The 17,848-nt window shown below is 46.8% G+C and overlaps 1 protein-coding gene across 3 annotated transcripts in view; it reads right to left on the bottom strand.

Moving 5' to 3' along the window:
- Positions 1-17,848, bottom strand: part of MED23 (mediator complex subunit 23) — a 1,372,437-nt gene that overhangs the window by 355,984 nt on the left and 998,605 nt on the right. For all 3 annotated transcript variants that reach the window (XM_069606687.1, XM_069606688.1, XM_069606689.1), the window contains one exon: positions 16,232-16,402. In XM_069606687.1, the coding sequence (XP_069462788.1) occupies positions 16,232-16,402 (171 nt within the window). The remainder of the gene's footprint in view (positions 1-16,231; positions 16,403-17,848) is intronic.

Here is a 17,848-nt window from a genome sequence, read left to right as displayed (position 1 = left end):
CCTGCAGAGTTTTGTCTGCAATTTATCAGGATGCTGTGACAATTGTCTTTTCTCAGGATTCTTGAGAGAGCAGGCTTCTCTGTCTCACAGACTAAGTCTACTTCAACTTCTTCAGCATATAACAGTTCTGACAAAATCTTAAGCAACCACAATGTAACTTCTGCTGCCGCAACTTGATATAGTGGAAATGTTATGATGCAACTTAAACAAGACTCCTCGACCTCTACAGGTTGGAAAGCCACTCTTCTTTCTACTTCAATCAGAAAGCGCAGCCTCTTTGCCTTTCCTCTAAGTCTTGCAGCCACCTTGAGATCTGCTTCAGTTTCTGACTGCCACTTTTTCAGCTTAACTGATATTTAGTTGTTTCTTGTTAAAAGTACCCAGCTCCCTTCACTATGCTTCTCTGCGTCTCCAGGGCTTATGCCAAATCTGTATTGCCACTCTGCGAGTTTCATACGACTGTCACGCTTGTATCAGAGGACCCTGGGTTAGTATTAGCTTCAACAACTTTGGGACAGCAAGCTTTCATTCTTATTCCAGCTGGTTTCCTCTTGGGAAAGTGTTGCCTGTTGGTTTGGCGAAAGCATGTTCTGCTTCTACATTTAATAAGTTCATCAACATCTAAAATATTTAAAAATAGGATGTTACAAGAGTTAATAGTCACTTCACAATTGGTTTTAGACATATGCAATGACTTCTTAATGTTCAAAATGCTACTTGCGTTTCCTTTTACAAAGGCAGTTTTTGTCTTTACCAACAACCGAGAAACAGAATGTTGCATATGCGGCGGCCTCTCTGAAGTGATATTTCCTTCCAACACAGTGAGAAAGCCTGCTACTGCTTATGAGATCATAAACGTTGCCGCTCTCCTACTTATTAGGAGATCCGTGATCTCGCCGGGCAATGATTTAAAGGTAAGAATGGGGGAATAAGGACTTCTTTCGCACACAAGCACTTAATTTACTTCTGGATAAGCGTGTGATACATTTCCCCTTTTTCGGATAGCACTTACCAAAACTACGAAGACTTTCACTCTCTTTACCTTTAGTGCAAATAAGTTCAGCTGGTTACAGTTACGGGCAAGGAATTTCTACTGCTTTGGAGTTCAGTTCGTCATTCACCGGCTTAAATATTACAGCAGCTGAGGGTTTCCTCGACTTCTTTTCCTCTTCTACTGCTTCCAAAGGCACTCAGGATCCACACCTTTCCTCAGCATGGGTGTTTCGGATCAGACCTCATCAATTGAGAGTTTCTCTCTCTCCAGCTTTCCTCGGCTTGCATCGGCACACAGGCCGCGGGTAAAAGACAGGACTTCAGCTCTGCATTCACGACAATCAGGCACACCTGGAAAGACTGCCAGCTTTCTCCAGTCTCTTCCAATGCAGCCACAACCAGACAGGGTTTGTGAGCACAGGACCAACACAGAGCCTGCAGATGCAATCTGCTTGTTCTTGGCTCCTGCGTCCCTTCTGTACTGTGGTCACACTTCCTTGTGAACTGCCAGCCTCCAGCTCAGCTTTTTCTCCTGCTACTGTTACCACACTTTATGCTCCAGCTACAGCTTCTTCCTGTGGCAACCTCCTGTAGCAGCCCTTTATTCCCGTCAGGTGGGTCAATTGCCTTTAGGTGCAGACCCTCATTCTTAATTGTCTGACCTTGCCATAGAGCATTAGGCTTGTCTGCATGCTCTCCGCCTTGGCATGCTTCTTTAGCCCTCTTTTTCGTCACAGTCCTTGAGGGATTCTGGGACATGTAGACCCTTTTTTGAAAAATTAGATCTTTTACTGCTTTGATCGTTTTTTCAATGGTTTCACTTGTCTTAATATTTTTAGAAGAGGAACATTAAGAGTTAGCCTTCTGTTTTGCTTTTCGGACACGTGTAATGACCTCAGAACTACTCGCCCTATTACACGGGCCAAACGTTCTAGGACTCCGGAAGGCAATAATACACACCTAGACCAATGATTGGAATATAATTGGCTCTTTACAGACCTTTTATTCACATAATGAGCATACAGATAACTATTGGAATAAATGCAATTGGTTATACATGGACACACAAAAATAAAAAGTTACAAAAGGGTCTACATCACTGTTAGTGCAGTTGTAGGAGAAAACTTCATCTCAGCCACGGCAAAACTATGCAGCCCGAGGCAGGTAGGCAGAGAGATCACACGTACTAACGGGGTCTGGAGCGGAGCGTCTTCCCTCTCAGCGAGACTTCATCCCCTAGGGATCCAATTCTCGGTCTTCTCATCAGGATACCTCTCTTCTTACAGGGGACAAGTCTCCACCCCTCATAGGTTGCGAAATGTCCCTGGGCGAAGGACAGACAGCAAGCATGGGAGGCAAAGAGGAAAAATACAGACAGAAGTGGAAAAACCCTGCTCGTTTTCCATGCGCTCTTTCCCAGCACCGCTTACCAATGAACCTGCACATCTCTGACTCTCTTCTCGGCTCGTCCTTGAGCGAACAATACAAAAATTATCCTTCATAGTGAGCTCCTTAGTATAATATTGCAATCGTTGCATAATTCATGTCTGCATTCTAACTGAGCTCACAGAAACGTAGACTTTCATTGCGGTTTGGAAGTAAATGTCCAAAATGGCTGCGCACCAGTGCCGTGTTTTAGCTCATTTTTGCACAAGCATACACCTTCTTAGAGATTGTTGGAATAAGAATGGCCACCTTTCCATCATCCCTTTTGGTATCTCTATATTCTCAGGGTGGATATATATTTTTAGGGAGGCACAAGACTGGGTCCCTCAATATACCACTTAATTGGGTTGTACCTTGGGAGTGGATCTCCTTTTCGTTAGTAGGAGGTTGAGATCCTTTAAATTGACAATATGCCAATTCCTCCTTTAACCCAGTAGCACAAGTGTCCTTCTCTATGGAAAAATACTTTGTCTCAGTCTGCAATCTCTCCCCACTACTCTGGGCCTGGTCTCCACCCAGGTGATCCTCCAGCAGTACACCAACCCCAGGATTGGGATCAGGAAGTGTCTGCCCTCTCCTGGCCACCTGGAGGAGACTTTGGGCAGCGTTTCAGTGGGGAATCCCCAGGATTCTCCACAACAATCACAGTAGGTTCAGTCACAATGCATCATCAAATAACTAGGTAAAACTCATAAGTAGTGCAGATGTAGTTCAAACAAAGGGAATGAGTCACAAGTTCAATTCCTTATACATAAGAAGTCCAACCCTACAATCTATGGGGCCTAGTGCCCAAAAGTCACAAGTTCCAACAAACGGTTTCTCACGTGCATCTATTCTCTAAAGGGATGCAATGGACTTGCGGTGGTGTTTCAGGATAGTTTCAAACAATTTAAAAGTTCAGCAACAATTACCAGAAGACAGGTAAACTCTCCTCTCTCTTCCAGACACTATGCTAACCCAGGTTGGCAAAGGTAAGTAAACACATAGGTAGGAGACAAAAGGCTTTGCTCCCAATCTTATCCTATGGAAGACAGGGGGGACAGGCACAGACATACTTATTACCCCCATGAGACCGATTTTCCCAGTGATCACTGTGGGTTGCTGTGAGCGCAGTCTTCCATCATTCCAGTAAGAGGTGCCCAGGGGTTGCAGGTTCAAAATGAGAGCCCAGTCAATGAAGAAATGCAGATTCTAACAATGCATACCTCTTCAGGACACTTCACGGGATGGAGGAAGGAGAGTTCCAGCAACGGTCACCGTTTGAAAGCTACGACAGGCTTCCTTCCAGTTGCAGTTAAAGAAGGAGCACCAGGACAGGTTTCCCTGATTCTAGGAAGCTGAAAATTCAGGAGGCAGTGGCTCCACCACAAGACAAGCTGGCGGCCATCAAGTTTTGGTACGTGAACAGCAACGATTCTGGCAGGGTAGACCATAAAGGAGCTGGTCAGTCCAACGGCAGTCCAGGGACACTTCTGATGGCTCTGAGGGGATGAATCCTGGAGAAGGTTTTGAGACTAGTTGGTCCCATTAGTTCAAGGGCTGAAGCACCAACGAGGGTCTTCAGAGAACAGGCAGAGAAGCAGGGCTTCACTGGGACAATCGCTGTAGTGGGTGTAGGTCCATTGCAGATGTCGTCCACAGGTCCTCAATGGGCTGCTCTTCTTTGAAGGATTATTGGTTCTAAATGTAGATCTGAAGAATGGCTGGAGTCTTCTGATCCAAAATCAGAGCTGAAAGCAAGTCAAAGACCACCAATTCTAAGGATAAGCGCCGTTCAAACAGCCAGTAGTGGTCCAATCAGGAACAGCTACTAGTTTCACATCTGCCCTAGTAGTGGACAGGACTAGACAGTCCTAGCCCCCTTCCCAGGCCCCACACAAAGAAATACTCACTGGTCTGCAAAAGCAGCAGCATTCCCGGGCAAGTGCATGACTTTATAAGACTTTTCCTGACCTGAGAAGGCAGGAAGGCGGCCGAACTCCAATATGGCCAAAGAACAAGCGAAAATCTTGTGGCATGGTCATTTTAGGGCACTAGCCAAGTTTAGTAGCTATACGTGGTAAAACATGAACGTGCACACAAAAAATAATGTAAAAACAGTAAAATTGTAACTGCTGCAACCACCTTGACTTTAGGCACATATAAAAGTAACCAATATTCCCATGTGTAAAAAGTTAGGGTGACACAAAAGTATCCCCAATACACTGCACTGTAAGGTGCTGCGCACAATGTGAATACACAAGATTTTCAAAAAGGGAAACACTTTCCCAGTACTGAAAGTCGGAAGGACTAGTCCATTATCCCATGAAAAATGAAAGAAAAGCTAAGGCAAATGAAGCTGAAGACTTCACTTCCCTTCAAAAAGTCGGGACAGAATCAAAAATCAAGCAAAAATAATTGGTTTCCATAGAAAACCATGGAGGGAAATTTGCAAAAAGAAAATCTTTCCTACCAGGGAGGTAATTATGGAGTCTGGCCAACATAAGGTATTTTGGGGACAGGGACATAGCCAAATATGCACCCAACCCAAACAACTGAACTACTTACCCTGTCCTTCCGGGGTGCTGGGCGTAGCAGGCTCACCTCCATAGTCCAAAAGGGGGTGGCTCCAGTTGGGAAGAGGTGACTATCTTTTCAGCTTCGTTACACTATGCAAACTGTTGCTTAACTGTCTTAAGGGTAAAGTGCTGGGGTTCTATTTAGAATCCACAATTGTGGAAGTATATGTATTTGATAGTTGTGTGATAAAGTACATCCACCAGGCAAGAGTTTAGAAATCCAGCCTAACACCTGGCCACTTCTCCCCATTGCTCCGGTTCCTCCTCTGCACTGCCTGGCAACAACTGGGCTTTGCCAACTCTGTAGCGGGCGACCCTGAAGTTGGGGATACCCAAGGTTGAGCCAGGTGACCAGGCTGCCACAGCAGCCTTTCTACCACCCTAGGAAATAGCAACCCTGTATCCATGGCAGGCTGAGCAGGTGCCAGAAAACATCACGGTCCGGTTGTCAACATCCACCGTCAATGCAGTAGTTCAATTTAAAGAATCAGAGTCCATAGTCGTAATTTTGTACCCAAAGGAATTCCACAGATCAGTTCCATGTGTTAAATAGTTTTTCTCAATATTTGTACAGAGTGGGAGAAATATTAAAGCCCTCACTGGAGAACTGTGGCAAAAGAACCCCTTTTCTCTTAAAGAGGGTGTCAACTTCTGTGCAAAGGACTTGGATCAGATTCCAGCTAAATTGAGGCCACACCAACGGTCCTTGCCAACTGGTGGCAATTGAAAGATAGTAACCCAGGGATCCCCCCCATTTCAACCGAGGCCTGTTATCCACTGGCTCAGGGAGGTACACTCCCCCTTGAGTCACAAATCCAGGCAGGGCACTTTCACAGACGACCTATCCTACTGCCTTCTCCATTTCCCTGAGAGAAGCAAGCCTGCTCCGCTACATTACCCAAGTCAGAGAGTTTAAATCATCTTTGGTGGACATCGTGCATTCTCTCAGCTTAAGTATGCCTACACCCATCAGAAGAGGGTTGTGGAAACCCTTAAGCAACACATTTCAAGAAGTGCATCGCAGGAACTGTCTGGGAGACATTTTTAATAGCACATACGATTTGTTTTTAAAGCAGATTCATTTTGATTGCATTTAGTCTCCCCTACAGGCCTACTTTAAGATCTTGTTAGCCATCCACCTATGCCTCTTAATAGTGGATCAATTTTCAGGCAGGCTAACTTGGAAAGTCCAGGGGTAGTCTCATTCCCCAGCAGACAATGTGTGGTCCTGCTCACATATATCTCTATGATGAGAACAAATTACTCACCTCTCGATAATGTTCTTTCAGATGGGTGTTAATTCTACGGATTTCTCATCTGTGATAATTCTATCCACATTGCATCTGATCGTCTGAAACCTTTCCTCCAGCCAGAGAAGCAGGCGGTTCTGCCCGACACCTCTACATGCCCTACGCGGGATAAGACGTCGGGGCTACTATATATTGAGGTGCCGCGCTCATTGACCTCAGTTCCATCGTTCTTCCCAAGCACTTTGATGCTGAGGCACCACGTAAACAATGGTGTACTGGCTATCTTCCAAGAGGCACAGATTACGAGGGCAATAACGAAATTGTTGGAGGCTTATCTATAAGAAAGAACGGTACCGAGAGGCTAGTCATTTGTTGTTCTAATGGATTTTTTTCTCCCACAGATTCTTCATCTTTGATAGACTCTCGTAGCAGAATGTGGATCTGGAGGAGGGAGGAGAGCAAGGACACCACCTTACACCAGAACCCTGTGGAGAACCACCCTAGAAAAACCAGGCATGCTGTCCTGACTTGGAATCCAGGCTGTAATGTTTGGCGAAAGGCCCACCAAGCTAACTGGCAAATGTCCAGAACTGGGACCCCTCTCTGCAAGCCAGAGGTGGCCATCACACCTCTGGTAGCTCTGGGTCCTTCAGGCACATCCTTACTCGCCAGATCAAAGCATTCCGAAATGCAAAGAATGATCCACCGCAACAGGGTCCGTTTGGTCACAGATCTGCCAGCACGGGTCCAGAATATCCCACAAAAAGCTGGTCATCATTCCTGACATCCCTAATCAAAGAAACATAGTATTTGAGGGCCTGCATCGATGGAATCATTCCTCTGCCTTGGCAGGATGGGCCCGAGGGAGAAACGCAGGAAGATTAATCTTTTGAGAGAGATGGAATTCAGAGACCACCTTCGGGAGGAAGGAAGGTCTCACTCCCAAAATCATCCTGTCTTTGGATAAAAACAAATGGAGAGGTTTAAAAGACAGTTGGAGCTCACTAACCCATCTGGCGGAAGTGATGGCAACCAGGAAAATCACCTTAAGGGTAAGCAGTCCAATATAAAAAGAATATAGAGGCTCAAACAGACTCATTCATAAGAAACGTTAACACTAAATTTAAATCTAACACCGAGACCACGATCTGGCATGGGGGAAATTGATTGCACATTCCCTTTAAAAGCTGCATAACTGTGGGGATTGTGAAGAAAGCCCTGCCCAGGGGACCTTTTAGACCGAGATAGCGGCTGGGCACCCTTTCACAGTGCCAATCTGAAGGCCCAATGGGCTAAAGACAGCAGAAAATCCAGGACATAGAACATTAAATAGGGTCCAGATCCTTCTCCTGGCACCAAGCATGGAATTCACGCCATCTACATGGTAGTATACATTGACTTAGTGGTAGGCCCCCATGCCGAAACGAGCACACCCAGGATTTCAACGACAAGTCGTACTCCTTGCATCTAGTGCCTTTTAGTAGCCAAGCATTCCGCTGCCTGACCATGGTGACTCCCGTTATAATCTGTCTCCATTGCATCCTAAAGGTATCCTGAAGTCTTCATCTTTTCTTCATTGGGTGTTTAACTTGAAGGTATTTGGAACAGATTCTGAAGCACTGTGACCGAACAAAATCAAATCCCTCATCTGAAAGCGACCTCTGCACCCATGATCCCTGGGCTTTCCTTGAACGGACCAAGCACAGAGATTGTGTCCCGAATGGATTCTGGAACCTCAGCAGTGGTCTCTGGAGAAATCGGAGTCAGGGGAGTAAGTTAACATAGCTGTTCTCCCCCTCCTTAGGGTTACATGGGTATAAATATGTGTCGCTAAACTACTCTTTCCTGACTTTGTTCAGTGAAGGCCTAGTTAAGGATCTCTTCCTAGGTCTATCCTAAACACTGGAATTGAGTTAGATCACTCACCTGAACCTTATTTAACCCTTTTGACTTTGTGATAATAACCATTGGCATTTTACAATCTCTTAATAATCTACCTGTGAAATATAAACTTTAAAACTGATGACTTTAGGGCACAAGACCACAAACTATCTTCGGTTTGGACTCATTAAGTGTTAGAACAATTCTGTGGTCATTCTACATCGTCTTTACTACGTTTCATCCACTTAAGTACTTACATGTGTTGCACTGGTTATTGCAGTATTTGGTTTCTTTCTTCACCTAATGGTGAATGTATATATCTGCCTTAGAGTAAGGGTGTGACTATAGTTGACTAGATGTTTTACTTGCTTAGTGTGTATTTTGAAGGCTGAATACATTATTGTATACTTTAATACTTGCCTGTCTAAATGGAACTATTGGCAACATTCTGTGTGCACTATTTGTAGTCCTAGCCTTGCTGCTCTGCTACCTTACTACGTTTGGGTTTCGCTAAAATCAGTGTCTTCCTGTTCAACATAATGGGGGGCCTCCCAAAATAAACCCTTAGGGTTGATTTTGGAAATCCATCTTAAAAAAGAAGATTGTGTGGAAAATGGTACATGTGAAGCAGCTTCTTGGGAGTCTGACAACATGCCTTCGCTTTTTTGAGGCTGAAGAAGGATGATGCTGTGAGGAACTGCTGGCGAAGAAAGATCTTTTTCCGTATTTCTTATTCTTGTCCTTTCTTCTTGCAGACCGGTCCTTGGACAGGCGCTATGTCTAGCCTTGATCGAAACCACATGCCTTCAGCAGACTCCTTCTGGAGTTAGGTGAAGAGTTTAGCTGCCCTTTCCTGGAGGATAGGCAGACCCTCAAGTGTTGCTGGTGTAATTCTCCCCCAAGCAGTACAAACATCTACAATGGGGATTCAAAACAGACATCTGCCGGCCGCAATCAACATCAGATTTGAAAGACAAGGTCTTACCAGTGTTGGGCATTCTTACTTCAAAACAAAGCAGTGTGTTCCAAAAGCGTACAAAGTGCAGAAAAAAGAAAATGAGATCACGCTGTGCCTCAATTTATACTAGCCCAGACATGTCTGACAGAGCATATAGAGGCGTCTGGTGGAGCCGGAGTGCACCCTTTGATGGCAGAAATGTTTCCGTAGAGCAGCTGCACTGCAGGATTATTATAGATGAGGAATCTGTGGAAGGAAGGAATCCATTAGAAATCAGATTTCTGGGAGACTGAATCCCAAGTCATGAGACTAGTCTTACCCAAATTGACTGCGTAGCCACCCATTTTGCTGAACTACTCCATTTAATTAGTATTGAAACAACACGGCTGCTTATCCAGGGGGAACACATCACCAAACATGTGTTTTATTCCATTAGTCTATATTGATAACAATCACCAAATTACAGAGCAGGCGAGAGTGGTGAGATTTTGATTTAGTATCCTGTACAATTAGAAATACTTTTTTAGAGTAATCCATTAACCATGACTTTTACATAAAGCCCTGTTCAGGCCTATATGGAACTTGGGAGCAAAAACCTTCTTTCCTGAGAGAAGAACAAGTTACTTATCAACTGGTAACGTTCTTTCGATTGGATGTTCCTCCAACATATTGCACATCTTTGACATGTAATGTCCACAGCTGTGTAGTTCGGAAACTTTTTCGGGAGAGGGCGTCCTGTGTCGATGGCATCGATCGATGTCCGTCGAAGGCCTCCGTCGAGGGCGACGTCACCGGATGTTATAAATAGGACGCATGGCACCTGTAGCCTAAGTTTATGATTTTCCCCCATAACTTGTTACATGCAACAACTGCTTGACTGCACATAGCCTTGCGGAAACGTAAGCTGCAAAAGCATAGGAAATTTTCCAGAGAGGCAGGCTGGGAGGGCGATGTGGAATTCATCGGAGGAACATCCAATCGAAAGAACGTTTCCAGTTGGTAAGTAACTTGTCCTTCGAATGGATTGTGTCCTCTAACGTGTTCCACATCTTTGACAGACTCCCAAAGCAGTACCAGAAAATGGAGGAGGGAGAAGAATTTAGAATACCCAATCAGATGGCAGAACAAAGAACCGCCTTACCAAAGACCAAATCTTGACCATGTAGTGTATCAACGGAGTAATGTTTAACAAAGGTGTGGATAGAAGCCCATGTGGCTGCATCACAAATATTTTGCAGGGCTTTGGAAGTAGACACGCCCCTAGTGGAATGAGCTTGCAACCCTTCAGGAGGGTCCTTGCCTGCCAAATGGTAACACTCAGTAATGGTGAGGATAACCCACCTGGACAAGGTCTGTTTTGTAACAGCATGGCCCAATCGGTGACCACCATACCCCACAAAGAGTTGATCGTCCACTCTGACCCAGGACATCCTAGAATTATAAAAGCTCAGAGCTCTCCTAGGGTCCAACCTATGGAGTCGCTCCTCTTCCTTACCAGGATGAGGAGGAGGATAGAAAGAAGGAAGAACCACTTTTTGACTCAAATGAAATTCAGACACTACCTTAGGTAGAAAGGATGGACGTACCCTCAGTACAACCCTATCCTTGTGGGACACAGTAAAGGACGGCCTAAATGAAAGTGCCTGCAATTCACTCACTCTGCGAGCGGAAGTAACCGCAAACAAGAAAACCGTCTTGAAAGACAATAATCTCAAAGGACAAGAGTGCAAAGGTTCAAACGGAGCACCCATGAGGAATTTTAAAACCAAATTCAGATCCCAAACCGGCACCTGGAAAGGACCATTAGTGAGGCCTTTAAGAAATTGGGAAATCAAAGGAAACTTAAACTAAGAACATTCTTCAGACGAGCGCTTGAAGATAGACAGTGCCGCCAGGTAACCTTTAATGGTGCCCACTTGAAGGCCCATGTGGGCCAAAGAAAGCAAGAAAGACAAAACCATGGGAATGGAACACTGAAAAGGATCAACATTTTGTCCTCTGCACCAGTCGCAAAACCTACGCCAATGGCAACGGTACAGGGATTTTGTTGCTGGCTGCCTGGCCAAAAGCAACACCTCCATCACGTCATCCGGGAGGTCCCAATCCTTATACCTCAACCTTTCAGATACCAAGCATGAAGGTTGAGGGCCCTGACCTCTGCATGGAGAACCTGACCAACCCCCCCCCGCCGACAACCACCGAGTCGCGCGCGTGAGCAGTCGTCTCAGTAGGGAAGACGGCATGGAGGGCAGATGGACATTTCTAGAAGATCCGGGTACCACGCTCTCCTGGCCCAATCTGGAGCAATGAGGATCATGTGGGATCCAAACCTCTGTAACCTCTTTAACACTTGAGGAATGACGGGGACTGGAGGAAATGCGTACAGCAATGGGAATGACCAATGCCACTATGAATGCGTCTCCTAAGGCTCCTCTTGGCATTGGTGGCGAAGAGATCCACTTGTGGGTTCCCCAAAGGGCGAAGATCTCCAGAAGGACTTCCTGAGCCAACTCCTACTTGAGAGCGTGTGCTCTGCCTGCTCAGAGCGTCCGCCACCGCATTGTCCTCTCTGGCCAGATGAACTGCAGAGTGTGAAATTCTCTGCTGCATTGCCCAGAACCAGGGCTGCATTGTCTCTGCACAATGGGAGTAACCCTACCCCCTTTTTTGTTGAGGTAATGCATGGCTAATGTGTTGTCCATCATGACCAGGACAGTCTTCCCCCGTACAGACAGCAGAAAAGCCTTCAGGGCCAGCCTGAAGGCCCTCAGCTCTAACAGGATGGTGTGGAGTTTTGACTCTGACGGAGACCAACGACCGCTGGCGGTCAAATCTTCGGGCATAAGCTCCCCCCATCCTGTGCCAAAACGGCTCCCCCTTCATCAGTTTCCCCTCGTTGGCCCACCACAAGAGATCCTGGGAGATCAAGAGCGGAATCTGAACAGGATCCGACATCTAGCCTGAGAACTGAGACCACTGCATCTTGAGAACCCATTGCAGGGATCTCATCCGCACCCTGGCCTCTGGCACCAGAAAAATGCAGGATAGCATGGGGCCAAGAAACCTTAAGAATTTGAAAGCCGGGAGACTCTGGGCATGTTGAAACTTGTCCACCATCTGCAAAATGTGATGAGCCCTTACCTTGGGAGGCGAGCACTTCCCCAAGGACATGTCCAACACAGCCCCGATGTACTGGAGCTGTTGGGAAGGTGTCAGATGTGACTTCTTGAAATTGAGGGAGAAGCCCAGCCTGTAGAGGGAGCAGGTGAGACTGAGGTGATCCAATGCTTGCTCGGGAGAAAGCGCACAGATCAGCCAGTCATCCAGGTAGGGGTAGACGTGAATCCCCCCTCGCCTGAGATACGCTGCCACCACCACCACCACCATTAGCTTGGTGAAGACCATCGGGTCAGAGGTCAATCCGAATGGCAGGACCCGAAAATGAAAGTGCGAGTCGCCAGCTGCAAACCTCAGGTACTTTCTGTGCTTGGGATGAATCGGCACATGAAAGTAAGCATCCTGTAGGTCCAGAGACACCAACCAATCCTGAAGTTGAAGGGCCTGGAGGACCATCTTGAACTTGTCTTTCCTGAGAAGTTTGTTCATCCAATGCATGTCGAGGATGGGTCTCAATCCCATGTCTTACTTAGGAATAAGAAAATATGGGGAATACAATCCCTTGCTCCTCTCCGCTACAGACACCAGTTCTATATGCCTTTCTCTAGCAGGGTCAAGATTTCCTGCACAAGGAGCGGATCTGGAAGCTTCAAAGAGAGATTCCCTGGTGGATTGTCGTGAGGCCGCTTTAGGAAGGGAAGGCAGTAGCCGTGGGCTATGGTATCCAGAACCTACTCATCCGAAGTAATAGCTTGCCATTCTTCGAGATGCTGAGACAGTCAGCCCCAACCAGCGAACCACTTTGGCACCTCCATTTCCTCAACTACCACAGGTACTTTTACACTGACCCCTTTGACTGGCGGCTCCTCTCTTTCTACCAAAGGAAGAGTAGTAACGAAAAGAACCTCCCCTCCACTGCTGTCCCCAGGACAAAAACGCAGAGGTTGACGCACAGCTGCGCTTAAAGATTTCGCTGCAGCTTTTGAGGTCTGCAACCTCACAAAGCTCTCGTCAGCCTTGCTGCCAAACAAATGCGCGCCATCAAAGGGCATGTTCAAAAGACGGGTTTGCACATCCGGGGCAAAACCAGACTCCCGCAACCACGCAAATCTGCATATAATGGTGCTCGCAGCCATGGACCGGCTAACACTGTTGGCCGTGTCCAAACCAGACTGAAGGGATTCACACATGGCATGCTTGCCATCTTGCACGAGAGCAAGGAACCCATCCCTTTCTTCCCTCTCGGGAATATGCTCAGCAGCTAGAGAAACACAATTCCACAGAGTGTGTGAAAATCTTGCTCAAGTGGAGTTGGCTGGTTTTAGCGCCATACTCCCCGCAGAAAACACCTTGCGTGCCCAACCGTCGAAGCGTTTGTCGTCCCTATCCAGAGGAATGGTAGGGTATGCTGCCTACTTCTTGGTGGCCATAGCCGCCTGAACCACCAAACTCTCGGGAGTGGGGTGAATAGAAAGGTAGCTGGGTCGCTACCGGAAGGGCGGTATTTCTTGGTTAACGATTTGTTAACAGCCGGAAGAGATTCTGGTGACTGCCAAGCAGCCGCCACCCTTTTCTGCAAGGTCAGATGAAAAGGTAACACCGGGCCAGAGGACGGACCTTGATCCAAGATGTCCATGAGATCATCTTGTACAAAAGCCTCAGGGGGACTGGACCAGCCCAGTTACTCTGTGACCCTAGCCATGAGCCTCCTGTAGGACGACTCAACATGAGCCCCAGGCTCCGGCCTGGCAAATTCCACTTCCGGAGAAGTGTCCAAACCACTGGCATCATGAAGAGTTTGCCTCAACTCTTCCAATTGTCTGTCCCCAGAAAAGACAGGAGCCACATCAGGCTCAACAGGGTCCATATCGAAGTCTGACCGCTCCTCCTCCTCATAGATGTCATCGAGAGGGAGGTAAAAACCTTGCCTCAGGACAGAAGATGGTCCCACAGGCCTCACAGACTTAGAAGTAGCCTTCCTTGGAGGATCCACAGGATCAAGGATCTCCATTGGTAAATTTCGGCCAAAAAGCTGCGAAGGCGTTGAGGGCTCCGAAGGCTGGTACAAAGGCAAAGCTTCGACAATGGTATCTGACGGACATGGCGCCGACAGAGTTGATGCCGTCCTCGAGCCCTTACCAGGTTTCTGCGGTCTCACTGGAGACGAGGACCAAGACCTGGAAGCACATCTCTTGCGACTATCCTGAGCCTTGTCCGAACGGGACCTTGAATGTTCCCGATGAGTCGTGTTGAGGACCCAAGCCCAAAGGCGTGCGAGCCACAGTACAAGACCGTTCCTTGCCGGCTTCATGCAAAGGCACGGATGGAACTGTGCCCTGCGATTGAAAAATTTGCTAACATCTGCTCTCTAAAGGCAGCCCATTCCCCCGGAGTCGAGGACTTTGTTGGACAAGCCACTTTACTCGCGTCTCCATCCTCCGAGGACGGGAAAGGCGACCGGTGACAGCGCTTCCTAGAATGCAGAGAGAACGATGACGAATGGCGGGAACCACTCCGGGACCAAGATCCCCGGGACTCCACCCGAAGCTGAGAATAGCCCCTCGAATCGTCGCTGGACATCCCCTTGGACATAGATTTACAGGCCTTACGGGGTTTAGAACCCCTACCTACCCTGAAGCTTTCCCTCACGCTCCCACAAGGCCTTAGCAGTTAGCGACTGGCATTTGGAGCAGTAGTCTGTGTCATGACTCTCGCCCAAGCACCACAAACAAATGCGATGCAGGTCGGTAATCGACATCTTCGACGTGAAGTCCTGGCAAGTCTTGAAGCCAGACTGCAGAGTCTGAGGGGTCAAAGAAGAAGACATTCACAAAGAATACCCAAGGCGCGCCGAGTCTCCGAAGCAAACACGTTTGTGGAAAAAACTGAACTGAGGCTACGGGCGCCGTGCGTCCTATTTATCACATCCGGTGACGTCGCCATTGACGCAGGACGCCCTCTGCCGAAAAGGTTTTCGAACTACACAGCTGTGGACATTACATGTCAAAGATGTGGAATACATTGGAGGACACAATCCATTCGAAAGGAGTGTCAAATGTTGCCAAATAGTTTGTATATAACAGTGACTTCCAGTAAGGTCAAGTTGAATGAACATGCAACTGAATGTTAAGAGATGCCCGATTTTAGGGGTGTAGAGGACTAGACATTTCGGCATTTTGAAACTTAAGGAGAGAGTTGAATGCCTATGCACTAGCAGTCTACGCTGAAAGCAGTTTTATTTCTTTGCCGTAGTAGTGTGGATATTTTTATTAAAAGTGAGAAAATGTTATGGTTCATGCAAATGTTTTTTTTCTCAACTTGTTTGAAATGATACACACTGCCTTGGGAGCCTGGGTTGGATTTAACTGTTAGAAGAATGTTTATTAAATACGAGTCTAATTGTTCATGAACAGTGCAAGATTCTGGTATGGTCAGTGGTGAAGTAGAGCTGTTAGACACACCTGGTGGCACCGCTCATCAGGAGCAAGTGTGTGTTTGCTGTCGGCCAGGCTTGCAAAGCTGTCTGCCTCTGAGCCGGTTTATTCCATCATCCGTCAGGGTTACCAGAGGCTGACTGGACATTTAGGGAAGAATGAAAACATCCTATTTTCTTATGTATCACTTCTGCTTAGTTTCCTTTATTATTGTTCAATATCATAATAAATATTGCGACTATCTTTATGAGTGTCTGGTGGTTCAGCATATTGTCACACGAAATAAGATTGCAACATGGGGTTTAAAGGAAGGGATAAGATTCCTATAGCAGCTATATTTCTCAAAACACGGCTGTTTTGAGAAATATTTCTGTGCTCTCTTTTTATATCACAGGCAGTTAACATAATGTGAAACCCACTGATGTCATATCAAAGACAATTTTGTGGATCAGTCCCCATAACATAAAAGGCAGTGCAAGAAATCTACTCCAAATAGTTTACAGAGAATTATAAGAAAAAAGCGTCCTAGATGACCAAATGAATCAACATGATGGTAAAAAGTTGAAGAAATAAATGGTTAAATATTTACAGTACCTTGTGATAATTCATGTGCTTGGTATGCCAATCGTTCTGCAGCCAGTGCTCTGGTGAATTTTCCTTCACAAAGTCACTCACTCTGTTCCTGAAGTCATTCGGTTTCAATAACAGAAGCTGAATTATGAAGTAGCACACCTGGGCTTCATTACCTTCATGACTGCGCATAGCCTATTATGAAATAGAACCAGCAATAACAATGTAAAAATTAAACATATGCACAAAGATCATACAAGAGCTGGTTTTCTTTCAAGGTTTGGCGGTGCATGCATGCAAAATCACTAGCTATTCTACGGAAAGCCACAAAAACGATATATATTTGTAAGGAGAGTACGGACAACTCAGATGCCTGAAAAGAATTCTTGTCTTTATTTAACAAAAATAAGGAAATGCAACAAAATAGTTAAGGTAAAGTATTTTCCTTTCTCTGCGAGGGCATAAAAGCGGCCTTGGGCAGTTAACATCTGTTCTGGTGGTTCCCAGAGTATGGGTGAACTCGCAGGTTCTTGATCCTTCTAAGTCCTTGTAAGCCCAGCAGTGTTCAGGTGCTCTCTCCTCCAAGTCCTGTCGGTTCTGAAAGGGTACAGAGAAAAACACCTTAGTCCATCGTTGATGTCTGCCTTAAAAAGGGTCTGGTGGCTGATTAGCCAATCAGGATCAAGCATTCATTGTAGGTTATAAAAGATCCCCAAAGCCATGCCCCTTTTCTCTCGAAAGGAAGCCTTTCCTACTGCCTCGCCCTGTGCCCCTGGTGTTAGGAATTTGGCATTCCTTCTCTCAATCGGGGCCCCACCAGGTAAGTTTTGATGACCCTCTCTGGGTTTTTGTGTTTGGTCGCCTTCCGTCAATCCTTTCTGTGCGCTGCCGTAGCCGTAGGTGGCAACGTTGCGTATTCCCGCCTGTGCGGTCTTTCGTGCCTCCTGGTCCTTCATTAAAAAAGTCTGGCGGTTTGCTTTCCTCCTGTCCTGGCTTCTCACGTGGGGTTGCACAGGAACCGTGATGGCCCCTTCTTGCCCCAGAGCTCCCGCTTTTCCGCACAACAGTACTGCTCCATGGGTGACGGCTGCAACCTCCTTCTGATGCGGCGCAACCGCCCCGGCCTGCGGCGGGGCTCCTTCATGAATACTGTCCGTGATGGCCTCCCATTGTTGCAGCGCTCCCTCGGGTGTCGCATCTGCATTGTGACCCACCTGGGCAGGGCGGCCCCACCAGGTTTCGCTCTCTCCTTCCCCTACCCTCCTGTTCAATATCGCCCTTACAATATTCATTCTCTAAAAGAAACAACTGTTGACAAAGCAGACAGGGCAAACCTTTATAAGGAAACATTGTGTTGTCGAGTACAAACATGTAGTGGGTAAATTAAATGAAAAAAGTCGTTTAATGTGGCCTAGTAAGCTGCTCACCCTTGTTACAAAGTGTAATTCAATAATGTCATGGGTCGCTTAGTAATTCTGCAACGTGTGCGAGCCACAGAAGAACAGAGGGACCGCAGAACCAAGGTGTACTAATGTTACGCTCACCTGCTCTCTGTGGGGATGTAGGGGCATGGTTGCAGCCCTCCCTGGAAGTGGGTCCCCCTTGTCAGGCTTCTTCCCCTGCTCATATGCTGTGGACTGC

The sequence above is a fragment of the Ambystoma mexicanum genome, chromosome 4p (genome assembly GCF_040938575.1).
Source record: "Ambystoma mexicanum isolate Mex_15411 chromosome 4p, UKY_AmexF1_1, whole genome shotgun sequence".
NCBI lineage: Eukaryota > Metazoa > Chordata > Amphibia > Caudata > Ambystomatidae > Ambystoma > Ambystoma mexicanum.
Note: the sequence above shows the minus strand (reverse complement) of the source record. Positions and strands in the feature narration are given on the sequence as shown.